General features: G+C 43.8%; 1 protein-coding gene across 1 annotated transcript; it reads right to left on the bottom strand.

The window, feature by feature from the left end:
* Nucleotides 1-26,329, bottom strand: DTHD1 (death domain containing 1). Its single transcript, XM_053403126.1, has 9 exons — nt 25,547-26,329; nt 24,339-24,672; nt 20,951-21,130; nt 12,485-12,729; nt 7,590-7,754; nt 6,033-6,322; nt 5,179-5,423; nt 2,607-2,664; nt 1-527 (listed from the first exon to the last, which is right to left on the bottom strand). Exons 1-9 carry the CDS (start codon nt 26,242-26,244, stop codon nt 178-180), a joined length of 2,565 nt encoding a protein of 854 aa, XP_053259101.1. The 5' UTR covers nt 26,245-26,329; the 3' UTR covers nt 1-177.
* Nucleotides 26,330-27,845: the final 1,516 nt, after the last annotated feature.

The following is a 27,845-nucleotide window of genomic DNA, read 5'->3' on the forward strand; positions in this document are numbered from 1 at the left end:
AAACCACACATAGGTATAATTTCTATCTACAGGCATGGCAGAGAACTGTACTGCCGAGCAAATGAAGCAGTGTTAAAATATACGTATCTAACTATTGACATCTCCCTCCCAAATGGTTTCCATTTTTCACAACTGAAATGAAGCAGTTGTTCAGAAAGAGTAGGGAAAAAAAGACAATTACATAGACTCCCCATCCCCAACTGGCCTACTAAAGAAATCAGGGTGACAATGAGTTTTCCTCCAGAAAACTTTGCTCTCCCATTTGAACCGGAGATCCTCGACAAGATCGCTCCTGCCGCTTTTATAGAGATAGCGAGAGAGGAGCTGGAGCTTGTCAGCAGATCGCGGAAGATTCCTTTTCCAGAAGCACAGGAACTCATAGATCTGCTCGGTGAGATTATCAGGGCACTTCAGTTTAATAAACGGAAGAGTGCTTCGGTGGAGAGGCAGACAGAGAGCGAGGCAAGAAGCGTTCTCTTCCGACAGCTCGTGTGACAGCCAGTACAGTAAATTGTCCCACAGTGCATCTGCAAGTAAAAATATTAAGACAGTCATCATCAAATCTTTATTACAGTCATAGACCAGCATAAGTAGGGTGGGGTACAATAATTTAGAATCTGTAAAATGTTTCGGAAAGCTAAAAAGTATTAAAACAGAAGGTATATATAAAAGATTATAAGAATCTGAAAGAAATGAAAAGAGTCTAAAAGAAGGGTTAGAAGCATTAAACGGAAGTGGAAGTGCATAAAAGGTTAGTATATAAAAGACTATATCAATTTAGAGAGCACTCTGATGTTAGTGTTCATTAAATCTAGTTTGTGGCTAAGGGTTTTGTTTTAAAGGCACTGAATCGTATTTTAAAGGATTGAAGAAATCATAAGCATAAAAGGTTTGAAGGAAATTAAGCCTCTTTGCTTCTTGAAAGAAAGGGCAGAGCAGGCGGAGATACAAAACCGACATGGCGACAATTGCACAACTGGCATTTTTGCACAATTCTTTTTCGGTTGCTTGGCTTTGGTTGCAGCTCTGTGGTGGACCTAACTTAGATCAGGACCACAGTGGGGACAAATGGTTAAAGCCTGTTCCCCTCTCTCCCCTCAGTGTAGTTCTGATTCATATTCACCCTCTACTCTATCGTGGCTGCTATTTACTAAACAAACCACAATCACACAATAGCCAGTTGCACAATCATCACATCTGTTTTCAGGGCCATTGTTGCGCCACCTGTGCAAAGTGCTGTTGAAGTCACACAGGAAGAAAAAAAAACGGGATAATGGAAGGCACCTCCTGCCTGCCATTTTTCCTTTGTAAAACATGCCCTCCTCTGACAGCTATTTTGCACTAAGAAGCAGCAACGAGGGACTCAGCTATACAGCTGCAAATAAAACATTTTCGGTGCGTTTTAAGTGCATTATACAAATGTGACACTATATGGCGATTGTGAGCTTATGGCAAATGCAATATACCGTATTGAACCAAATATAAGACGCACCCGCAGATAAAAGCCTTAAAATTCAAGGCTTATTTGTGGGTGTGGCCCGCCTCCTGGCACTACCTCCCCATGCCAGCGCCAGCTGCCCCGTCCCCCGTTCAGGGCGGTAGTGCCAGGAGGCGGGCGCCCAGCGCTCGGTTCCGAATGTAAGCCACACTTTAACTTTTCACAGTAGGAATTTGGAAAAAAGGTGCAGCTTATATTTGGGGCAATATGGTATATATTTTTCAACCCTATTTAAAAAAGCATTTTCACACCGTTTTTTCTGTGTGTCTAGATTCCACCTAAAGATGCGGGTGGCGCTGTGGTGTAAACCACTGAGCCTTGGGCTTGCTGATCAGAAGGTTGGCGGTTCAAATCCCCGCGACGGGGTGAGTTCCCGTTGTTCAGTCCCAGCTCCTGCCCACCTAGCAGTTCGAAAGCACTGCAAAGTGCAAGTAGATAAATAGGTACCGCTCCAGTGGGAAGGTAAACGCCATTTCCGTGCGCTGCTCTGGTTTCACCAGAAGCAGCTTAGTCATGCTGGCCACATGGCCCAGAAAAACTGTCTGCAGACAAACACTGGCTCCCTCAGCCAGTAAAGCGAGATGAGCGTCGCAACGCCAGAGTCGTTTGCGACTGGACATAACTGTCAGGGGTACTTTACCTTTACATTTAGATTCCCCCTAGGACTTGAAGACACAAGCTGAATGAATAACATGGCATTCAGCCCTGAGGTTAAAACACTAAGAACACTGGGGATGTGATCCAGAATTGTGATCCACCCTTCATCATATCCTGTTGCTACTCGGCTAGGATTCAGACGGTCCTTAAATTCACAGGGTATGATTTCAGAGGAAACATGAGTGAAAACATGGCCTACCATTTGCTGGGGTAGGAGTAGAAATGGGAAGGCCTGGAAAACCCCCTGAAAAAAATAGGGAAAAAACCCAGTTTTTTCCAAAGCAGTTTTTTTCTGCCAAAATTGAAAAAAATAACAACAGCTTGATATAGTTTGAACATTCCACACATTTTTTTTTTCATTTTTTTCCAGAACAAAATGGTCCCCCCCTCCATTTTTCTGGTTCCCCCCCAGGCCTTTCCATCTCTAGGTGAGAGTAGGGAGTCTTCTTACCTGATGAATCAGTTGACATTATTTTTGTGCTCTGTGGACGAACGATAAGCTTTTCCCTCTGTACAAGAAAAGGTGTTCAGAGAGGGAAACAATAATGACTGAGGGATCAGAGAAGCAAACATGAAGCAAACAATAGTCAGTGTTGCTTTAGCAAAGGAGATGGGGGCATTTGTGCCATAGACCAAAAAACTAATGACATTGTTGAAGCTGTATAGATTAAGATACATATGCTTGTAGAATACAGCTGGCAGGATGGAGCAGTTTGGCTTCCTGGCTTCCCAACATGGAGTCTGCTGCTGGTAACTGAGAGGGGAAAGGTGGCCGGAAGGTTTTTCTCCACCCCCAGTATGAGCAGACTGTTTTTCATCTACAGTGGTACCTTGGTTCTCAAACTTAATCCATTCCGGAAGTCTGTTCCAAAACCAAAGCGTCCCAAAACCAAGGCACACTTTCCCATAGAAAGTAATGCAAAATGGATTAAAACATTCCAGACTTTTCAAAACAACCCCTAAAACAGCAATTGAACATGAAATTTACTATCTAACCAGACCATTGATTCATAAAATGAAAGCAAGAATCAATGTACTGCACTATAAAATAAATAAGACAGTATTGTAGATGATAAAAAAAATAAATTTCCTTCTTCCCTGCACTGATGGAGGGGAGGCGTTTATCCATTTCCGCAGTCACACAATCAGTCAATCAGTAGCTGAACTGGGTTCCACACAGTCACAAAAACAAATTATCTGAAAAAGCCTCAAAAAAGCAAAATAAATAGTAAAAACGAAAGGGCCAAACTTAATCCATTCTGGAAGTCCGTTTGACTTGCAAAACGTTCAAAAACCAAGGCTCAGCTTCTGATTGGTGCAGGCGCCCCGGAAACAATAGCCGACAGCCGCATAGGACGTTTGGCTTCCGAAAAAGTTTGAAAACCGGAACGCGTACTTCTGGGTTTTCGGCGTTTGGGAACCAAGGCGTTTGCGAACCAAGGTACCATTGTATAGGAAGCCCTTACATCACAGCATAATCAAGGTCTTCTTCACCTTAATTTCCCTGTAGATGTGTCAGGTGAGCTGTGCAAATATCTTTTTTTCCTGCTCAACAGTGGTTAGAAGAAAATTGCCTCTGGGCCTCTGTCTAAAGCTACAAATGATACAGTGCAGCTCACTTTTTGCCAAGCAAGAGGGGGGGAAAGAAAAAAAGAGAAAATGGCCCTTTGTGCCACTTGCTGCCCATTGAATGGCTTCCCTCAGCTGCCTGCTATCTCTCCACCCACAATCCCTTCCCCAAGGTGCATTTTTGTCAAATTTTTTTTAGGGGGGGGGGGAAAGCACGTTAGGGGAAAGTTGGCTACCGCACCCCCTTCCTACTGCCCATCTCCCCACTTTTAAGTTGCAAGGAGGAGGCACCTGCCAACCGATGCTGATCATATCCAGGAATTTGATGGATGAGGGAAAGCATTAAATGTAAGAGACAGCGCAGGGTTGCAAGAATGGAGTGTGTTTTGCTTTGTGGCGGACTTGCAGTGTGCACAGCATACCCCCCCCCAAAGAAAGAGTTTTATCCCTCCTTTTATGAAAAATGAACACTTGCTTCGCCCCTCTTTGGACAGGGATAGTCTAACTACTGTTGTCCATGCTCTGGTAACCTCAAGGTTAGATTACTGCAATGCGTTATATGTAAGGCTGCCTCGGAAGACAGTTCGGAAACTTCAGCTGCTGCAGAATTCAGTGGCCAGGTTGCTCACCGGAGCAAGACAGTTTGAGCATATTATACCCATCGCGATCTGACTGTACCAGCTACCGATTAGTTTCTGGGCCCAATTCAAAGCACTGGTTTTGACCTATAAAGCCTTAAATGGCTCAGGACCGCAATACCTCGAGGACCACCTCTTTCCATATGAACCTACCCGGACCCTGAGATCTTCTTCTGAGGCCCTCTTTCATGTGCTCCCTCCTCAAGAGGTCCGGAGGGTGGCAACATGAGAACGGGGCCTTCTCTGCAGTGGCTCCCCATCTGTGAAATGCTTTCCCCTGGGAAGTTCACCTGGCACCTTCACTATACACCTTTAGGCACTCGGCAAAAACATTCCTTTTTAACCAGGCCTTTGGTTGATCTGTTTGACATCCTATGCCCTTTTAAAATGTGTGATTTTTTTTGGGGGGGTGCAATTGGGTTGTTGTTTTTATTTTTATTATGCATTTTGTGGTTTTATATCTTGGTTTTATTCTGTGAATCACCCTGAGACCTGCGGGTATAGGGCAGTACAGTGGTACCTTAGGTTAAGTACTTAATTCATTCCGGAGGTCCGTACTTAACCTGAAACTGTTCTTAACCTGAAGCACCACTTTAGCTAATGGGGCCTCCTGCTGCCGCCGCGCCGGCGGAGTACGATTTCTGTTCTCATCCTGAAGCAAAGTTCTTAATCTGAAGCACTATTTCTGGGTTAGCGGAGTCTGTAACCTGAAGCGTATGTAACCTGAAGCATATGTAACCTGAGGTACCACTGTATATAAATCCAATAAAGAAAATAAATAAATAAATAAATTGAGAATGTGGGTAAACGACTTACTTTTGGCAAGGTTAGAGCCAATTTGCAGACAAGGTCTTCCTGCTGCTGGTCTTCAGGCAAAAGAGGCTGTTCCCAGCTTTTAGCAATGGCTTCTTTGCTCACTTTGTAGAACAAGGCGGTTCCTTTGTAATGCGGTGAGCTGTAATTGCCAAATTCATCCACCTCCTTGATTTGAAGGTCAAGCCGTGGCTTTCTCTGCGCATGAAAAGTAAGCTTGTAGCTTTTTCCAAAGGCCGCCCCATCATCTGAATATACGCCATGTGGAAGAGAAAGTTGGGGGAAGGAGAAAAGATTAAGTAGATGCAACAGATCAGTATTCACCAATGTTGCATGCTTGATTTTTTAGCACACAACATAAACCCTCCTCCAACCCCCAAATATTACTTGTTTTCTCATTGGCTGTAGCTCCCTTCAATCATTCTCTCCTCGATGCCCAAATGCCACAACTGCTCTCCATCACCACCCACACATTCTGAAGGGGCTGTATGAACCTACAGCTCCTCCCTTCTTTAGAGGACCTCTATGTGTGGATGTAAACACAGGCAGAAATTAGATTGTTTTAACAAAGAAGAAAATCCCTATGGAAAACCACGTTTTTAAATTTCCTGCTCTCTGGCGCCATCTGGTGTTGTGTGTTTATAGCGCATTCAAATCACTGTTTCTTTCCTAATGTCGCTGAGTCCTAGGTGTGTTCATCTATTAGTACACTGTGTCCATTCACATGCAGCCCAGACATAAGGCTTGTAGGGCCACAGTAGGAGGCGATAGGGACAGGGTTACCCCCTCGTGCATTTGTACCCTTCAGAATGGGCCACTTACATGGAATGTAGTTGTGGAGCAGGAAAAGGATTTACCTGAAGCATGAATATTTCCGCTAAATCTAAAATAAACCTGCTCCCCTTCTCTCAGCTTGAACTGCTGCGAGGGATCAGGAGGACCAGAGAAACCCTCCTCACGCAGTCCCTGCAGCTCCAAGTTCAGTTCCTTGGATGGAACGAGTAAGACAGCGACCTTGTACGGATCTTCTTTTTTCCGATAGAGCACCACTTTCACCATTGTGGTGTAGATGTCTTTCTCCATATCTTTAACAAGCTGAACTAAATGTGTGTTATCCATAGAAGAGGACAGGCGAAGGATAATAAAGCTGCATTTTAAAAAGGGAGAAAGAAAATATATGTGCATCTGAACATGTGTTCTTGGGCTGAAGCAAGCAAACAGAACTGTCAGTTGTGATCAATGCAGTTTTCATTTGCGTCAAGTCACTAGGAAAACCATTTCACTGTGTTCAACCATTTCATTGGTGCAATATTATTATTATTATTGTTATTGAATTTATATACTGCCCTATACCCGAGGGTCTCAGGACAGTTCACAGAATAAAATCAAGATATAAAACCACAAAATACATAATAAAAATAAAAACAACCAGTCCAATAAAAGTAAAGGTAAAGGGACCCCTGACCATTAGGTCCAGTTGTGGCCGACTCTGGGGTTGCAGCGCTCATCTCGCTTTATTGGCTGAGGGAGCTGGAGTACAGCTTCCAGGTCATGTGGCCAGCATGACTAAGCCGCTTCTGGCGAATCAGAGCAGCGCACAGAAACGGCGTTTACCTTCCCGCCTGAGCGGTACCTATTTATCTACTTGCACTCTGACGTGCTTTTGAACTGCTAGATTGGCAGGAGCAGGGACCGAGCAACGGGAGCTCACCCCGTCGCAGGGATTCGAGCCGCTGACCTTCTGATTGGCAAGCCCTAGGCTCTGTGGTTTAACCCACAGCGCCACCCGTGCCCCTTCTAACAAACCCAATAGCCCCCCCCCAAAAAAAACATTTTCAAAGGGCATAGGATGTAAATCATATCCAAGAATTCATATTAAAGAAAGCTACATGAGTTGGGAGCGCACTTATAAATGACATCCTTAATCCCATTTAAAAATTAGACATATTCTTACAATAAACAATTACAGTACCTCCAAACGGCATGTTATAATTCTTAGAATTAATTCATAGGCTACTACGTATACAAACTAGAAGCTATACTTTGATTATCTGATACATAGATCAAGAACATTTCTCTGTACATTCTACCGTCTCCCTGTTTAAATATATTAAGAAGGGACATCATTCGATTAAAGAACATTATTAAAAATAAATAAATCTGAAGTGTGTCCAATACATGGTACACTGTGAATTTCAGGGCTGGTTCTCACATTCCTTCATTCATTTTCTATAGCCTCATATTGATGACTTTCTTATGCAAATGGAAGCTGAGCCAGATTTAGACATCACCAAGCCAAAATTGAAGATGGATGCAGTGCGATGATGCTTTAGCCCCACTCCCAAGGACAAATGTCTTCTCCCAACAAGTCCATTGCCACATCTGCAGATGGAAAGGATTTGATTTTGTCTCACCTGTCTAAGGGCTCATCCAGTTCAAACGACACGAGGCCATTACGTGCATTTTGCACTGCGATCTCATCCAACATGGCCCATTCTTCTTCTCTGCTTCTGTACCCCAGTAATTTTAAGGATTCGTGGAGATTCTCTCCATGCTTTCTCGGAGAGGCACTCATCGCTCTGGAGAATCACAAAAGTCAATAGTTACTTTAAAAACAACAGCAACCACAGCTTTCTGGAAATCAAAACACTTCTGAGAATCTGAAAATCTCTTTCTGTAAAATAGCACAAGCTGCTATATACAACCACAAACAATACAAGCAACATAAAGACCAGTATACTAGATAGCACTGCAATTTTTATTGCATGATATACATGATTTAGTAGAACAAAAACAAAATGTGTACACTTGTAAATTCTCTAATATATTTGAAATCAAATGAACACACGTCTGTCAAACTTCGTTCTTCTTATTGTAGTTGTAGCATATGGGTTGTAATGTGTGAAGTTTATATAGTTTTCATGTACACAGGTCCTTGTTTCATATTTGAATTCTTTTGTTGTTGTGCTGTAGAAGATTCCAGCGGAACAGTCAGATTATCCAGGATTGCTGTCCTACGTTGTTATTCACTTACTACTTCGGCACCATGAAGGCCTAAAAAGTTTTACCGCTTAGCCCACAGGATAGCATCTATTACTTTGTTTCAACTATGTTATACTTCTACGGACTTTCAAAGATTGACAGATGTGCGTTCATTTGATTTCAAATATATTAGAGAATTTACAAGTGTCAATTTTGTTGTTGTTGTACTAAATCATGTATATCATGCAATAAGAATTGCAGTGCTATCTAGTATACTGGTCTTCATGTTGCTTGTATTGTTTGTTGTGTTAAGTTTGCAACACAGGGGGTTGTTGTTCTGTATAAGCTGCTATATAGCCTGTTTTCAAAAAATAGTAGAGTTGGAAGGGACCATGAGGGTCAACTAGCCCAACCCCCTGCCACACAGGATTTTTTTGCCCAACATGGGATTTGAACCCATTACCCTGAGATTAAGAGTATTATGCTCTACCAACTGAGCTAGTTCTGTTGTCCAAAGTGAAAAGTTAACCTCTTCTGTTTAGATCCTTGCATCCTTTCTAGTCAGTAGTCAACACTGGTGGTTTCCATAACTGCCACCAATGGCCTATGCTAAAGCTAGCATTTCACATTATTTCCAGTGTTCAGGTTCTGGGTGCCAATGCTTGGGTAGCCAAAATAGTACCACCCATGCACAAGAGTCAGGAGTCTTGGAGGAATCACAAGATTTACAGAAGTACAAAAAAAAACACCACAAAAAAAAACCACACTTCTGAAAAAATGCTAAGTGGAAGAGACTTGCTCCACCGCAACCCCCCCCCCCACAACAATTGCTCAGTGGAAACTGAATGTGCTCAGTGAACATACAAGGTGTGACCAGAATGTTTGGTGAATGGTCACAGAAATCAGACAGCGAGAAATATTCAAACATACAATCAGCATCGGAAGCCCAAGAAATGCTCACAATTGTGTACAGAGTTGAAGTTGTAACTTGAAAGACAGTATATGAGTGGTTTAAGTGTTTCCGTGAAGGGTGGAAAACCATCAAAGATGGCAGACCGTTGATGAGCAGAACAGAGGCAGATGTTGACAGAGTTTGTGAGTTATTGATGCGGGATCAGCGATAGTCCATCCGACCGATGGTGGAAGAATTGCATATTCCACGTGAAATTGTTACTGAGTTGTCCCACCCTCCATATTCTCCCGATCTGGCCCCACGGGATTTCCAAAACTGAGAACTGTAACATTTTACAAATCCAACTGCTGTGATGAGGGAACTGAAAGCAGTATTAAAAGAGGACTTCTCCAGAAGTTTCCAACAATTCTACGAACATTGTCAACAGTGCATTGTATCAGAGGGGGCTTATTTTGAAGGCCTGCAAGGTTGTATATTCGAATATTTCTCGCTGTCCAATTTATGTGACCATTCACTGAACTTTCCAGTCTCACCTTGTTGACCAACTGTTGACAGGGGAAATGGAAACCTGAGAGGACAGAGTGTAATGGAACAGAGTGACTAGAATCCAGAAGAGCAGCATTCCACATTGCAGTGTTTTGTTGTACACCCCTCTTGTTTAAATAAAACCACTTTCTGGAATGTATCTGAAGCCACACCTTTTAGCAGGCTGGATACTATTTTTAGAGGGGGGGAATCTAATTTGATTACAGAAAAATAAATCAAATCAAATGTGGAAGCTAGCTAGGAAAGGTTGCTGAGAAATTTCAGGCTGGCTTTTGAAGCTCTTAAGGAGCTGAATGCTGGAGGAGACTCTTGATGCTGGAGGAGACTCTTGAGAGTCCCATGGACTGCAAGAAGATCAAATGCATCCATTCTTAAGGAAATTAGCTCTGAGTGCTCACTGGAAGGACAGATTGTGAAGCTGAGGCTCCAATACTTTGGCCACCTCATGAGAAGAGAAGACTCCCTGGAAAAGACCCTGATGTTGGGAAAGATTGAGGGCACAAGGAGAAGGGGACGACAGAGGATGAGATCATTGGACAGTGTTCTCAAAGCTACCAGCATGAGTTTGACCAAACTGCGGGAGGCAGTGGAAGACAGGAGTGCCTGGCGTGCTCTGGTCCATGGGGTCACGAAGAGTCGGACACGACTAAACGACTAAACAACAACAAGGGGCTGAACTTTGTACGGAGGTCCTGAGCTGCCCAGAGGACAAGACTCGCTGATATGGTCCAAAGGAAAGAAGAGCAATACATTTGGCACCAGCTTGGCTTGTGTTGCCAAAAAAAGGCATACAAGGTTCCATCCAAACGAATATGTGTAGGGTTTACCCCTTAGCCTTTTCTTCTCCTGAAGATGTCCTGCTGTCAGGCACTGAGGAGGAATGGTAGGAGCCTCCCCCTCCTCCTCCCCCTGCTCCTGCTCCGGATCCTGAATCTTCCCAGGAGCAGGAGGACATTATAGATTTGGAACAGTGGTTTGCAGAGGGACATTGTTCAGAAGGCAGAAGCTGGGAAATACTGGATGGGGAACAGCTAGGAGAAGAAACACTGGGAGAGAGAGGGTTAACAGATTCATTGTCTCTGGAAAGCGTTCATCCACTCTCCCCAAGGTCAAGAAGAGCTCAGAAAGTCTCAGAACAGAAAGCACACAAAGCACAGAGGGTATAGACTCAGATTACAAGATGTAGAAGTGATGTGGATTAATAGGGACGGAAGGGGGTGTGAACCTTAAGTGGGAGCACCGCCATTTCTAGGAGATGAGTTCTTTGTTCTCTTGCTGTGATTATTAAAGTTTCTAACTGGTAAGAAGACTTTCCTTTGTTCTGCTTATCTACTGCCACGGGGGGAGGAAACCGATTCCCTATAGCCTGACACCTACAAGGCAGTGGAAGTTTAGGAGCAGAGTTGAACTCCACTCCCAGGTTGATGAGCCCTTCTCATTTCCCTCTGCAGCAAGTGCAGAAACCGCCTTTTTGACCATTGGTCCCACTATTGGTCCCTTCCACTCAATCAACCAGAGCCTGTCTGCAGGGGAAGACCGTGACTCACCCAGTCTTTGAGACCCACCAGCCACCCTCACCTGGTTTAGCCGGCCAGTCAAAACCATTCCCTTGGTGTGGCCACTGTCACATGCTGACAGCCTCTAGGAGCCACAGGTGAGAGCTGAGTGCAGGGTGGGGCCTAGAAGTGGACAAACTACCACCAGAAGCAGCATGACTTGTCCCTCCACCAAAGGTTCTACCCCTCACCTACCCCTCCATGCACCCCTTATTGACTCTGGGGTCCAGTAATATCTGATGCTTTGTCACTCACAAAACGTTGCCCTCTCTGCAAAGTGAGTACCTACAGGAACGGGTTTGAAATATTTATATGTTTCATTAAAAAATATTCATATACCAGCTTTCAGCATAGGAAAGGTCTCCGGGATATAAGGATACATCTTAATACAATAAAAACTGGCAGCAGGAGAACCACCACTTAAAAAACAGCATGGGGAAAAAAGAATACAGTGGTACCTTGGTTCTCAAATGCCTTGGTACTCAAATGCTGAGAACCTGGAAGTAAGTGTTCTGGTTTTCTAACGTTTTTTGGAAGCCGAAGGTCTGATTTGGCTGTTGGCTATTGTTTCCGGGGCACCTGCACCAATCAGAAGCTGCACCTTGGACTTCCGGAACGGATAAAGTTTGGTGCTTTTGTTTTTGCTGTTTAGTTTACGTTTTTGTTTTGGGGTTTTTTTCAGTTAATTTGTTTTTGTAACTGTGTGGAACCCAGTTCAGCTACTGATTGATTGATTGATTGATTGATTGTGTGACTGCGGAAATGGATAAAAGCCCCCCATTCAAACAATGACTATCATCAGTGCAGGTAATATTTTTATTTTATTTTAATTTTTATCATCTACAATGCTGTCTTATTTATTTTATAGTACAGTACATTGATTCTTGCTTTCATTTCATGGATCAATGGTCTCGTTAGAGAGTAAAATTCATGTTCAATTGCTGTTTTAGGGGTTGTTTTTAATCCATTTTGCATTACTTTCTATGGCAAAGCGTGCTTTGGTTTTGGAATGCTTTGGTTTTGGAACGCACTCCCAGAACGGATTAAGTTTGAGAACCAAGGTACCACTATATTTCTATACCAGCTTTTGGCATAGAAAAGCTCTCTGGAATGTAAGCATACATCTTAATACATTAAAAATCGACAATAAGAGAAGTTTTAAAAACAATCACTTAAAAAACAGCATGGGGAAAAAAGAATAACCATACTATGAAAAACCCATTAAAAGCTTGGAAACTTAATGTGTCTGTTGTATTTTTAAGAAATAAAAAAAATGTACATGCATAGTTTCCAAGGAACTGTTTTGTCTCACCGAAATTGATGCACAGTTGTAACTCTGGGTATGGATGCACTCATAGCTCTCCCCTGGTCTTTCTCATTTCCTTCCATCTTCTTTTCTTGATTTGGAGGGCAAGGCAGAATAATTGTGATGGATTTGTTGAATGGCCGCGATGAAGGATGTTGCAGATACACCAGAGGGCTAGTAGACACCACTGAATGATACATGTCGTTCTTTGTTTTTAACATGGAAATCAGGGATGGCTCAATTGGTTGCACCTGCATAAATATTGTGGTTTTAGGATTTATGATTTTAGCATCACTTGTTGCCAGAAAAATCTACATTTCTGAAATTTGCCTTCATACCAGTGAAATATAAATGCTTCCCCGCCCTCTTTCATTCACCTTGTTACAAATATTCTTTCTAGCAGGAAGTTTTTAAATGGCATTCTATCTATACTTAATTAGTCAACATGAAGCATGCTTTAATAAAACTTTCACAATGTGTCTGTATTGATGCCATGCAGCTTTTAATGAGTTGCACTGTTATAGTATCAATAGGTTACAGCTGTAATCCTAAACACACTTACTAGGAAGTAAACCCCATTGGACATAGTGGAACATCCTTCTGAGATCACACAGGACGGCAGCCTGTTTGTGGAACAAATACCTACCAGAATTAGGGGAAAGCGTGTTCTCCCTAAAATGAGAGCGCGGGTTGCGGTGTGGGCCACCAGGCCAGCCCTGTGTTTCCAGGCAGGTTAATGGCTATTGCCTGGTGCAATGATTGGCTGACCGGGTTGCTGGGGCAAATTTCATTTAGCAAATTGGTGGGTGGGACCATAGTCTTTAAATATTGGGGCACTCTGCCTTTTGCTTTCTCTTTAGCAGAGTGCATCGGATCACCCGCCCACTCGCCCTGTGTTCCGGTTGACCTTGCTTTGCCTGTCATGGGGTCATCTGCCTTGGTGCAGGGGCCTAGTAGGAATTTTGCCATTTGGCTGATTGGCTGGTGCCATTTGGTTTTTGCCTACTACTTAGCAATTTGTCACAACTTGTAAGGTTGCAGTTAGGCATTGGTTATAAAAAGCTGGTGGTCGAGGGGTCAGGATAGGCTGTGCCTGCCCCTCCAATGGTGCTGGAAGGGAATTCCATTAAAGGAATCCTGCCACGATTTCGTCCAATCTCTGAAATGGGACCAGGGCCGGCAAGCCTTGGGGAGCTGGTTGGGTGAGCGGTGAGGGACTGACGCTCAGCTCAACTGATCCCCAACATTGTCTTTCCCTTCAGCTGGCTTCCGATGGAGTTGGGAATGTCAGTTCTGTCCCCGGCGGGGGGACAGATAGTCATAACCAATGTCTAAGCAACCACTCACAGATTTTGTATTTTAATAAAGTTGTGGCCAAAATAGTGCCCAAAAACCTAAAACTAAAATTATGTGTGATGTGTGAATTATTTTGAGGGGTGGCTTGGGGACCTACACACGCAACTAGTTTAAAAGAGCAGTACAACAGAAAGCGCTGATTGGTGTAAAAGAGTTAGAATAAGAGAATTGTCCATGTTATTACCATTATTATTGATCATTCTTCACAGTCAAGCAGGCCCAACATCTGTGGGCAGAACCATTGGGATGACCTGAACCATCAGGAGTTCCCATCACCAATCCAACAAGCTGATTTACAGATTCCTGGGCCTAACACTCCTGGCAGCATCCTACATTTTAATCCCCCCCACCACAATTTCTCTGGGGCCCTGGCACAGTGTTGCTCCAGGGCCAGCTAGACTGACTGGTGTGTGTGTTGTTGTTGCACCTGCCTACCCTCTCTATGGGGGGATGCCGAAGGATCCTGCCAAACGTGGCACCAGTCCTGTATTATTTGTTACATTCATACCTCAACTTTCCTCCAGAAAGCTCAAGGTGCCCTATATCTTTCTCTTCCTCCACATTTTATCCTCCCAACAACCCTGCGAGGTTGGTTAGGCTGAGAGTGATTGACTGGCCCAAGGTTACCTAGTGAGCCTTGTAGCAGAGTCCATAGCCTCCAACATTTCTCTGGTGAAAATACACACATACCCTCCAATATTTCTTCAATGAAAATAGGGATGTCCTATTCCATACCCTCCAACATTTCTCTGATGAAAATGGAGACGTCCTACCATATCCCTAAACATTCCTCCAATGAAAATAGTGATGCCGTAAAGAAAAGAACATTTCGGGGTCAGATCAGAAACTGGGACAGCTTCTGTAAATCAAGGACTGTCCCTGGAAAACAGGGACACTTGGAGGGTCTGGGAGTGGGGATTTGAACCCTCGTCTCCCAGGTCCTAGTCTAGCACTCTAACAGCTACACCATACTGCTGTATGAGTATGATGCTTTAGAACAGTGGTTCGCAAACTTTTTTCTCTGGGCCACACTTTCAGAATAAACATTTCCTGGCACCACATTGAATTTCTTATTGATAAGAAATACCTTGAAAAACACCAAGATTGTCCTCAGTATCACTTAATGCTCTTGTTCTCATTTTGATACTATACTATACTATACTATACTATACTATACTATACTATACTATACTATACTATACTATACTATACTGTGGTACCTCAGGTTACAGACACTTCAGGTTACAGACACTTCAGGTTACAGACTCCGCTAACCCAGAAATATTACCTCAGGTTAAGAACTTTGCTTCAGGATGAGAACAGAAATCGCGGCAGCAGCGGCACGGTGGCAGCGGGAGGCCCCATTAGCTAAAGTGATGCTTCAGGTTAAGAACAGTTTCAGGTTAAGAATGGACCTCCAGAATGAATTAAGTTCTTAACCCGAGGTACCGCTGTACTATATTACAGTCAAACCTTGGTTTCTGAACGCCTCCGTTTTGGAACGTTTCAGCTCCCAAATTCCGAAAACCCAGAAGTAACTGCTCCAGTTTTTGAACAATTTTCAGAAACCGAACATGCTATGGAGCTTCCATTTTGAGTTTCCCTATTGTATGGAGACTTCTACTTTCAGTTTTCAGTTATCGAACGTTTCGGAAGTCGAATGGTCTTCCAGAACGAATCATGTTTGACAACCGAGGTTTGACTGTACAATGAAATGTTCAAATGTTTGTTTGACTGTCCTTGAATCTTCCTGCTCCACTTGCATTCCTCTCCTGCCACACCAGTGTGATGCCCCACACCCTTTGAACGCCACTGCTATAATAATAATAATAATAATAATAATAATAATAATAATAATACAACTTTTATTTGTATCCCACCCTCCCCGGCTGAAACTGGGCTCAGGATGGCTAACGTCAAATATATAACATTGGCATAAAACAATAATTAAATTACCTCCTAAAAAAAAGTCAGGATCAAATTGAAATCTAATAATAGAGAATAACACCAGCAAAATGGTACTCCTTGTCCCACAGACAACTGCAATCCGAAGTCCTGTTCAGCAGCTCATTTTGTTGGCAGTGGGAGGGCACTTTCAGAAGGTCAAGGAAAGGTTGTGCCAATCCCCAGCCCTTGGACTACTTTCAAGTTCTCCATTTTGAGATGCATCATTTCACTAAAAATAATGGCCCAAAAACTTGCCATTTTTACCAAATCCATCCTTTCCTCCGATTTAAGACCACTATGAAGCAACGCATGCGGCTGTTCTCCCGTTACGCATGACAAAAGCTCACTGACTGCACAGAACGATGGCCACAGGCCATGACCCAATGCTCTCATGTACATACAAGGACTTCCCTTTTCTATAAGCGAATGAATGGCCTGACTGCACAGAGGGGAATCCCCCTTCTCTCCATGGAGAACTTCCCTTTATACTTCTGGCAGATGGGACTGAGTTCCTGAGGGCATCTGCCGAATGGAATGAGCAACAACTTCTGCTCTTGTTTTGCTGCCTACTGTAAAGCGAAATGTAAATTAAAACAGGCAACAGAGAACAACCAACTGCCAAAGCACATGGAATATAAAGAATTCATTTGAGTCAGATTATCTCTTATTCGTTTACTAATTAAATGCACACCAAATGGTTGGAATATCTGCAGAGCAGCTGCGCTAGCTGTTGCTCCCTTCCTTATAATAATTATTGACCCTTTGTTCCAGTTCTGTTAAGCATGGCAGCAGGCCTGGCCCATCTATGAGGCAAGGGTAGGCAACTGCCTCAGACGGCAGAATCCACAGGGGCAGCAGATCTCAGTGTATTTGTTCCTGATATAGTTCTTTCCTCACCCATTCTTCCCTGGCGGGAAGGAGAGGTGCCATTTTGGGGTCTGCCTCAGGTGTCAAAATATCTTGGGCCGGCCCTGCCTGGCAATCTTTCCTCACTTTATTTAGTTAGAGTTACTGGGCAAACATGGAAATAGGTACGATAGGAGGGTGTGGGTTGGTGCGACGACTGTTGGTGCAATTGATGCCTCCCCGAAACAGGGAGCAACATTGCTATAGCGTGTTCTCCTTCATGGAGAGCACAGGTTGCGGTGGGGGCTAACAAGACACTCCAAAATTGTGGGACGGGCTAATTGTTCATTGGCCACGGTTGCGATTGGGCTTCCCTTGTTGTTGGGAAGAAGTTAATGTTGCCATTTTGTGATTGACAGCTAGAAACGTTAAAACTCCCTGCACGAGGCGTAGAGCTTCCTCTTTTCACTCCGTGCATCGGATTGCCCGTGTCCCCCCTCCTATATTTAGGGTTGTTGCATTGACCTTGCTATGCCTGTCATGGGGTTGTCTGCTATTGGGGCAGGAGCCCGGTAGGAATTTTTGTCCATTTGGCTGATTAGCTGGTGCCATTTGGTTTTTGCCTACTGCGTAGCAAATCGTCACAGCTTGTAGAGTTGTGGTTAGGCATTGCTTTTTGGTTTGGTTGGTTGAGGGGCATGGATTGGCTGTGCCTGTCCCTCTAATGCTGCTGCTGCTGCAAGGGATTCCGTTAAAGGAATACAGGGGCTCACCACTGCTTTTGTCCGAACCCTGTCAAGAGGCTAGGGCCATGCAAGAGCCCCTGGTTGCTTTTGGGGAGGGCTGAGGGCAGCTTCCCTGCTCCGTCGCTATCCCCAAAATGTATTCCCCTTTTCTGACTTTCGCAGGCTTGCAAAATGTCAGTCTGTCCCCACCGGGGGCAGATAGTCACAACCAATGCCTAAGCAACCACTCACATTTTTGTATTTTAATAAAGTTGTGGCCAAAATTATGCCAAAAACCTTAAACGGAATTTCTGTGTGATGTGTGAGTTATTTGGGGTGGCTTGGGGACCTCGACACCCAATTGTCAGAACTCTTTCCAAGTACGAGTCAAAACAAAATTTTTTCCCCCTTCCAGTAGCACCTTAAAGACCAACTAAGTTAGTTCTTGGTATGAGCTTTCGTGTGCATGCACACTTTTTCAGATACCTGAAGAAGAATCTTCAGTATCTGAAGAAGTATCTGAAGAAGTATCTGAAGTATCTGAAGAAGTGTGCATGCACACGAAAGCTCATACCAAGAACTAACTTAGTTGGTCTTTAAGGTGCTACTGGAAGGAAAAAAAAAATTTGTTTTGACTATGGCAGACCAACACGGCTACCTTTCTGTAACAAGTACGAGTCCTTAGGGAACAATGGACATGAAGAGCTCTTTCGCTTGTAGGTTATCCAAACACAGTACATCATGCTGCTTGCCTGTTCCGGCGGTACCTGTCCAACCAACATCAGCAAAGTGTCTCAGGAGGAGAAAGCAAGCACACAGACAGGCTCCCAGAATTGTAGGGCATAATGGAAGAAGAAGAGTTTGGATTTGATATCCCGCCTTTCACTCCCTTTAAGAAGTCTCAAAGCGGCTAACATTCTCCTTTCCCTTCCTCCCCCAGAACAAACACTCTGTGGGGTGAGTGGGGCTGAGAGAAGTGTGACTGGCCCAAGGTCACCCAGCAGCTGCATGTGGAGGAGTGGGAAAGCGAACCTGGTTCCCCAGATTACGAGACTACTGCTCTTAACCACTACACCACACTGGCTCTGTGATTGAATGATAAAGACGACAGACAAACCCAAAATACCTCCCAGGAAAAATGCAGCCACACAGGAGCTGAACAACGAACTGCATAGTTAACATTGCAGGATAAATACGCAATGGTAAATGTCTAGCCGTTCTTTCCCAAGCTTTTACTGCCACCCAGGGATGAAGTGAATGACAGCCTCTATTTCTCAATATCAAGAATCCCTTAACAGGAACAGCAACAACTTAGGCTCCCAGCCACTGTACTAAAAGGAAGATGAGCAACATATTGGCAGTTGCATTTATGAATTGCTTGAGATCTTGCCCGAAGTCTAAAGAAATGCAAAATTAGTTCTACATTGTTTGAGTTTGTTTCTTGAATGGTAGCCTGCTATGCCACATAGCAATACCCTTTTGAAACCAAGGGCCAAAATCCATTTTTATTGTGCTGTTAGCAACCATGACTGGCTGTTGCTTTTTAATTAACACCAGCCATTAATTAAAAAGCAACAACCAGTCATGGTTGACTGGGGAGGGGGGTTAGGGATCACAACATACAGGGAGGTTTTTGTATGATGATCATTCCTCCCCAGGAATGATTCTCATACCAAAAAAGAAAATCTATCTTTGGGGTTGGGAAAAGCTCCCGTTAGTATTAATAGAAACCCCCCAAGATTCATTATTATGCAAGTTGGGATCAGGATAATGGCAGGTTGAATCTTACTTGCACCCATGATGTGGTCTCAGTGTTAATTGCACCCGCAAAGCCATGCCTGGTTTTACATTTTTAAAGCACGCACACATGCACAAGGCAATAAAAATAAAGTCTAATTTGGTCCTGAAAGGCCTTTCAAAAGCAGTTTGTTATATGGCACAGAGGTCACTTGTTTAAAGACCTACATTGGCTCCCAGTACGTTTCTGAGCACAAGTCAAAGTGTTGGTGCTGACCTTGAAAGTCCTAAACGGCCTCGGCCCAGTATACCTGAAGGAGCGTCTTCACCCCCATCGTTCTGCCCAGAGACTGAGGTCCAGCACCGAGGGCCTTCTGGCAGTTCCCTTGCTGTGAGAAGTGAGATTACAGGGAACCAGGCAGAGGGTCTTCTTGGTAGTGGCGCCTGCCCTGTGGAATGCCCTCCCATCAGATGTCAAGAAAATAAACAGCTGACTTTTAGAATACAGTGCTACCTCTGGTTAAGAACTTAATTCGTTCCGGAGGTCCATTCTTAACCTGAAACTGTTCTTAACCTGTACATCTGAAGTCAGCCCTGTTTAGGGAAGTTTTTAATGATTGCTGTTTTGTCTTTTTTTAAAATATTCTGTTGGGAGCTGCTCAGAGTGGCTGGGCAAACCCAGCCAGATGGGCGGGGTATAAATAATAAATTATAATTATAATATTAATATTAAAGAAGGGGGAAAAAACCCAAAACTTTGCAGACTCTTTCCTTCACTGATTGCTAACCTTAGGTGTCTAAAGTCATATGGAGTCATATGGAGTAGAAACTATGCCATACTTTCTTCCTACACCTGTGTTGTAAGGGGAATCTGCAAACTCAATTCCCTGAAAATGATTTTTGAAAAAGAAAGTTACATGGAAGTTATATAGCAGGTCCCATCTACTGGACCTCTCAGTCATGGCCCGTGCACTAAACTGTGCTCCATTCCTCACCTGAACTTCACCAACATGGCCATGCAGAAACAAATCTTTTCTTGGGTATCAGTTTACTGTAGGTCTTCACTATGTTCTGAAAAGCCACAGCTCCGTGTGCTCTGAGTGTGGGGCACCATTTCTCTACTCTGGGGGTGGAAATAGGGGGTTTGACCCTCTCTGCTGGCTCTCACAAGAACCCATAGGAGGATGAGGGATCTCATGAGGGCTTTAGGTGGACAGAGCAGCCAAGAGCCATTCCACCGTTGGAACCATTTTGCCCATGAGCTACTCCTACCCATTTTGGGTTTGGCCCAGCTTCTCCTATAGCCATTCCCTGATCTCTGCTAATAAAGCAATGTGTTTCTTAGAGACAAAAACTCAATTGTGCATCTTATAACTGCAGCACGTCTTGCTGTTGCTAGACCTTGGAGGACATTAAAGGTGAACCTATATAAAGTTTGGTAGGCTTATGTCTGGGAATTAATTTTGATGGAAAAGTTAACAGAAAAGGTACGTTAAAGAAAACAACGTGAGAAACTACATAACTTTTACATGACGTGGTCCTCCTTTATTACATATGCATCAAAGAAAGAACATGCATTTAAACCACCTAAGAGACATGGGAGCATGTGGAATGATATTTCTTAAACCAGCAACTGTAGAAATAAATTTTTATTTGATTATATTACTAATGTAATTACCTGGATGTAGTTGGGACTCTTTTGGGGGGGGTGTTAGGAGAAAACTGTATCTGATTGCTTGTATTTGATTATATGCTGTTCTTATATTCAACTAATAAAATATTCAAAAAAATTAAAAAAAATAAAGCAAGGTGTTTATACCCTTTTGCCCCCCGGCAAATGTTTTTTTTTAAAAAAGCATACCTTTAGGTGCATTGTTACTCGAGAAGTAAAAGTTGATGGAGGCCAGCAAAATGAAATTCTGGGATCCATACTTAGCTTTCGTGAAAGTCCTTTCTTTGGAATGGTGACTGTTTCCGTCTTTAAGCATGAAACCACCGAAAAAAGGCCAAGCTGGCTGGTTTTCACCTCCGCAAAAGTCCCCTGCGTGATAGAAATGAGTGAAAGATGTTAAAGTGGATAATGATAAACGAATTCTAACCTGGGAAGCCAGCATGAATCAGAGGTATAAAAGGAAAGTAACTTGAGAGTTAACAACCACAGAGAAAGATTGCTTTCTCCATTCTGTTTCCGGGCAACTTTATCTGACAGCCACAGAAATGTAGCTGCTTTGCAGTTTTAGCTACCGCAGAGATATGAGTATCACTTCCTGTGGTCTCTTCTGCTTCGGTAATATATCTGAAATATACTCAGAGTCGCAAAGTGATTTCATGCTCTTTATTCAGCTCATAGTGGTGAGGAGGAATGAATGAATGTCCCCTCAAAGTATCTGCTTTATATACATTATTTACACAATGGGCTGCACATGATTGGCTAATTCCGGAATTCTACTGTAAGCCAATCAGGTTGTGGATTCACTTCTATCTGGAGCATGATTGGGTAGTTCCTGCCAACCAATCATACTGCTGCATTGTTCTAGGGCCAACCAGACTGCTGCATTCTGAATCCTATTGTTCTAGGACCAATCAGACTGCTGCCTTTTGGATCCTATTGTTCTAGGACCAATCAGACTGCTGCAGTTTGGATCCTATTCAACTCAGTACATAACAATATCAAATAAGGAGCAATTCTGATGGGGACTGCCCAGACTTGACAGCAGCACCTGGCATCCTGGGGCAGTTGTTTGAGACCCAGTAGGATCACGAGTGCAGATCCCTGCCCTGCTAGTGGGGTGTCTGTAAACCTCCATTCTAATTTCCCCAGTGCTTTAAAGTGACACTAATGGCAGCCCCTGGTTGGTCAATATTTACATTATTTAAAGATATTTCTTATTCTAGATCAGCCTTTCTCAAACTTGAGTCCCCTGATGTTGTTTGACTACAAGTCCCATCATCCCTAGCACCGGTGATCAGTGACGATGGGAGTTGTAGTCCAACAATATCTGGGGACCAGGCCAGCCGACTTGCCCGGGGAAGGTGGGTGCACAGCATGCCTACATCGTGTGCTGATGTCACATGCATGAGCACATTTTTGAGAGGGGGCATGACCAGGTACCACCCCCTGGCTCCCTCATTGGAGCCTGGCTCTGAGTGGCAGCTCTGCCAGGCCTGACCCGGGGGTGGAGTGGAGAAGAACCTAGGTTCCATATGAACCTACCGGGTCCAATAGATCATCTTCTGAGGCACTTCCTCATGTGCCTCCTCTTCGAGAGGTCTAGAGGGTGGCGACACAAGAAGGGGCCTTCTCTGCAGTGGCTCCCCATCTGTGGAATGCTCTCCCCAGTAGAATATAACGTATAATGAAGGTGCAAGGCAAAAACGTTCCTTTTTAACCAGGCCTTTGGTTGATTTGATTTGCATCCTATGCCCTTTTAAAATGTGGTGGGGGTTTTTTGGGGGGGTGTTATTGGGTTGTTTTTATTTTGATTATATATTTTGTGGTTTTGTGGTATGGGGCAGTATATAAATTCTAATAATAATAATAATAATAATAATAATAATAATAATAATAATAGATGGCAGCTGTGTTGCCGCTGCACTGCCTCTTTCCTGTACAGGGCTGCACACACCAAGCCACAGCTCTGCTCCTAGGTCAGGTCTGATTCAGGAGGCGGAGAGTCATGGCAGCATTGTCAACCCCTGCTTGGCTGGGCAGCGCAGCGCAAGGATGCTGCTGAAGCAACATTCTCCTGCGCAGCTGGGGGCAGCGGGCTCCATCTGCGCCGACCATCCTTGGTATGTGAAGCCCTGGCACAAAAAATTGTGGGTGCCCAGCCCCATCCTATTGAATGTACTCTACTTAATGCATTTTAGAGGCGTGATCCCACACAACATATACAAAACAACAACAGCTGGGGAATCTGTATTTGCGTATCTGCTCTTACCGCTCATGATTGGAAGAGTTTTTGGAAAGATTAGTGATGGGGGAGAGTGGAAGACAGGGGCGCATTCTCACTGTATTCATTAGATAGGAGCTACCTTAAGGTAAAAAGGTAAAGGACTCCTGGACGGTTAAGTTCAGTCAAAGGCGACTCTGGGGTTGAGGTGCTCATCTTGCTTTCAGGCTAAGGGAGCCAGCGTTTGTCCACAGACAGCTTTCCAGGTCATGTGGCCAGCATGACTAAACTGCTTCTGGCGCAACGGAACACCGTGACGAGTGTCAGAGCGCACGGAAACACCGTTTATCTTCCCACCACAGTGGTACCTATTTATCTATCTATTTTCACTGGTGTGCTTTCGAACTACTAGGTTGGCAGGAGCTGGGACAGAGCAACAGGAGCTCACCCCATCGCAGGGATTCAAACCACCGACCTTCTGATCAGCAAGCCCAAGAGGCTCAGTGGTTTAGACCACAGCGCCATCCGCACCCCCTACTACCTTAAATAGCACCTTTGTGGCCTTTCCCCACTCTGCTGCTGTAATTTGTAGCATGACTAACTGCTTGTTTCTTTTGGAGGATTTCAGTGACGGCCCTGATACTCTGTGCATGCTCGTCTAGAAAACCTTTGTGGTAAAGTAAGTTACATGTGGCCAGAGGGGGTGGAGGATCTCCACAAATTCCCTGTTTTGGGTGAGCTCTTTCGCTTGTGGTTCAGGGTGTGTGATAGCTCTGCTTTCTTCCCATGAATTAGAAACGGGAAGTGATTTCATCTAAAGCCTTCTGGTGTCCCCTGTGATTCTGGACAAACAGAAACAATAGAGCATGTGCTTCTCCAGCACCTATATTATAGAGAAATCCGTATTAACCTCACCTCCCCACTACATAAGTACGCAGGGCGCACAGGGCAATTCTATACCTCCCTGCTGCTTTCAGATACCAACCCTCCTACAACATACAGTGTTGCTAGGTTCCGCATAGCAGCATTCAAAATCCGTCGGTTGATGTCCTGCGCTACAAACTAGATTTAATGACCACCCATATCAGGGTGCTTTGTAAATTGATAGTCATAGCCTTTTATATACCAACCTTTTATGCTCTTCCACATCCGTTTAATGCTCCTAAGCCTTCTTTTAGATTATTTTAGCTCTTTTAGATTCTTATAGTCTTTTATATATACACCTTCTGTTTTAATAATTTTAGCTTTCCAAAATGTTTTACAGATTGTAAATGATTGTACCCCACCCTGGTCTGTGACCGTAATAAAGATTTGATTGATCGATTGAGCACCAAACCTTGACAATAATTCACTAACCTTCTGGTTCCCTTGGTTCCCTTCCAAGGAGACAGGAGTCAAATAACTTGACCGAAAGTTGACATCAGTCACCTTCACCATAATATCTTTGTACATTCCTCTGTAACGTGAAATAAATGGGATCGCGATGGTGATGGAATGAAGGGCTGGTGGGCCAACGGAAGAGCAGCACTCAGCATGGATGACGTTGCTGACAAGTTCTTCTGATCCATCCACCACCAATGTACTCAAATCATTGACAACTCGGATGACTAGATTTTCCAGCACACTGAGAGGGGCTCTAATGCAACAGGCTATTTCAGGTTCACTCAGATCATTCGCTTTCACAAGAAACCTGCAGACAAAATACAACAGTACACATATTATCTATAAAGAAGACGTATAGCTAGAATCGATTTGCAGCTGCTGAACTCCCGAAACAGTTCAGGAACCAAGGCACGGCTTCTGATTGGCTGCAGGAGCTTCCTGCAGCCAGTTGGAAGCCGCAGATGCCGCACCAAATGTTCGGCTTCCAAAGAAAGTTCGAAAACCAGAACAATGACTTCCGGTTTTCGATCGTTCGGGAGCTGGAATGTTCGGCTCCCAAGGCCGAAATATTTTTGATATTTGATGTTTTATTGTATTTTTAATATTCTGTTGGGAGCTGCCCAGAGTGACTGGGGAAACCAAGCCAGATGGATGGAGTAGAAATAAATTATTATTATTATTATTATTATTATTATTATTATTATTATTAGCTGCTTTTACTGCAACAGACAGGGACGCGGGTGGCGCTGTGGGTAAAAGCCTCAGCGCCTAGGGCTTGCTGATCGAAAGGTCGGCGGTTCGAATCCCCGCGGTGGGGTGCGCTCCCGTTGTTCGGTCCCAGCGCCTGCCAACCTAGCAGTTCGAAAGCACTCCCGGGTGCAAGTAGATAAATAGGGACCGCTTACTAGCGGGAAGGTAAACGGCGTTTCCATGTGCGGCTCTGGCTCACCAGAGCAGCTTTGTCACGCTGGCCACGTGACCTGGAAGTGTCTCCGGACAGCGCTGGCCCCCGGCCTCTTAAGTGAGATGGGCGCACAACCCTAGAGTCTGTCAAGACTGGCCCGTACGGGCAGGGGTACCTTTACCTTTACCTTACTGCGACAGACTAACAATGACCCCCCCTCTGGATTATGTCCCGAAGGCTACTGTTGAGTCTCCCCCAAAAGACCACTTGCTCTTACTCTTTAGTCATCCAGCCACTTTCATTGTCCTTTCCTTCCAGCTCACCGGAAGACAGATGCATGGGACTGTTTTTATGCAAGTCTCCTGACCTTGTACAATTTTCTTGGTAGCTTTGGGCAATTTCATTACTTGTCTCCTTTTGATTGACATCTTTGTCACTCCTGCCTGGCTCGGCTATCAGCCTGTAATTCCCATTTCCCATCTGCTTCAGGGCTTCCTTTATCTCTGTCTGTTTTTCCTGATTAGGACGCGTCTGCAGATGCGTTACACTGCTGTTTTCCAGCTTTCTGGACACAGTTACATTTCTCCCATTGTTTCCTGAACTGTCTTCCAAATCTCTGTTTTCTGAAATTTTCTGAGTGGAAGATAGCACTGATTGAGAACCTATTCCATTGTCCTGATTTGGCACTGGAATGGATTTTTGTTGCTGATCTTCATTTTTCACAAGTACTGGAAATTCCTGTTCTTTGCCAGCTATATTTTCATTTGAGGATGAACCTGTTTCAGTTTCCACCGTTTTGTCTTCTGTCATCTGGGTTTTGTTCCCCCCTCTGCATACGGATGAAGGTTCATGAAATGGTTGATTGACACCTGCCAATAACTGCGTGCCATTTGCTTTCTCTTTATCAGCATCGCGCACAGATTTCCGAGGGATACATGGAACAAACGGCACGTCATCCGATTTTCTGCAGCTCATTTCAAGAAGATTGTTTTGTAGGTCTCCAAAGTATTTGGCAACATGTAAGATGAGCTTGTTTAATTTCTGAAGCCAGTCTGCAAGGCTGCTCCCCTCTGAAGAAGCAAACAGAAATATATGTCACAGGTAATACATTATTTGTGATTTGTTCGGGTGAGAAGGTTAAGCATGTCCTTCCATTTTTATACACTGTTATCACTGCCCAACTTGGTTCCCTTATCTATTTTCTACAGCCCTTTGGCTTTTTTTTAAGGAGGCTGCAGAAAAGGTGGATTTATTCAAGCACCCCCCACCTTTACCTGCAATTAACAGAAGATTGCTCAGCAAGATTGCTTCAGTCCCCTAACTTTTTCTTAATCTGCAAAGCCATCCCCCATTCTGTTTCTTGGGCAGGCTAGAAGAGTACAGGAGAGTGAATGTTGACAATTTGCAAATACGCCGGCACCTTGGTTCTCAAACTTAATCCATTCTTTAAGTCCATTCCAAAACCAAAGCGTTTCAAAACCAAGGCACGCTTTCCCATAGAAATTAATGCAAAGTGGATTAATCCATTCCAGACTTTTGAAAACAACCCCTAAAACAGCAGTTTAACATGAATTTTACCATCTAACGAGACCATTGATCCATAAAATGAAAGCAATAAACAATGCACTGCAGTCACACAACCAACAAATCCGTAACTGAACTGGGTTCCACACAGTCACACACACAAAAAAAAACACCCCACAAAAACAAAAATGGAAAATAAATGGCAAAAACAGGCAGACAGACCTCAGCGTAAGACTCAAAACAGAGCACGTTCGGCTTCCAAAAGAAGTTTGCAAACTGGAACACTTACTTCCAGGTTTGCAGTGTTTGGGTTCCAAGTTGTTTGAGTACCAAGGCGTTTGAGAACCCAGGTACCACTGTAATTGGTAGTAATGACAGCCTTTCCCAAGGATGTTTCCACACGTTTTGAAAAGCTAAGTTTTACAGAATGTATGTCCAAGTGAGGCCTTTTCAATCAGACCTTTCCCTGTCGCTTCCGTCTGCCAACATAGCAGTACTTTCAATATGTCGCTCTTTATAGAGTTAAGCAAGTAAAGTACTTTTTATTCTTCAGAATCATGCAGACTCCTTTGAGGCTGCTGCTTTCTTTCCTCTCCGACCTTGATTGCCCGGTTTTGTAACACAATGGCAGACTCTGTTCTCATCTCTCATCTCCTCTTTTCTTGTGGAGTATTTTATACAAAAGAGAGGCAGGGAGGGAGGGAAGAAAGGAGGACAGGGGCTTTTGTCCAGGAGTACTTTCTTGGAGAAGGAGAGTACTTTCTTGGAGAAGAATCTAAAAAGGAACTGATGCAGATCAAACACCTACATTAAGGTGAATCTAAGTCACCATTTTCTCAAAATAAAGCTCCTTTTGTTTTGTTGCTTTCTTTAGGCTCATGACTCAGAAGCCGAGGCGTAAACAAATTATGGATATCAGGTTGTAAAATATATATATATATGTATATATATATATATATATATATATATATATATATATATGCGTGCTTGATGGTCCCTTGCTATCCCAACTGGAACATGATCTCACCTGTCTGAATGGAGATGGGGGAAAA

Source organism: Podarcis raffonei, chromosome 9 (assembly GCF_027172205.1).
Source record: "Podarcis raffonei isolate rPodRaf1 chromosome 9, rPodRaf1.pri, whole genome shotgun sequence".
In the NCBI taxonomy this organism is placed as follows: Eukaryota; Metazoa; Chordata; class Lepidosauria; order Squamata; family Lacertidae; genus Podarcis; species Podarcis raffonei.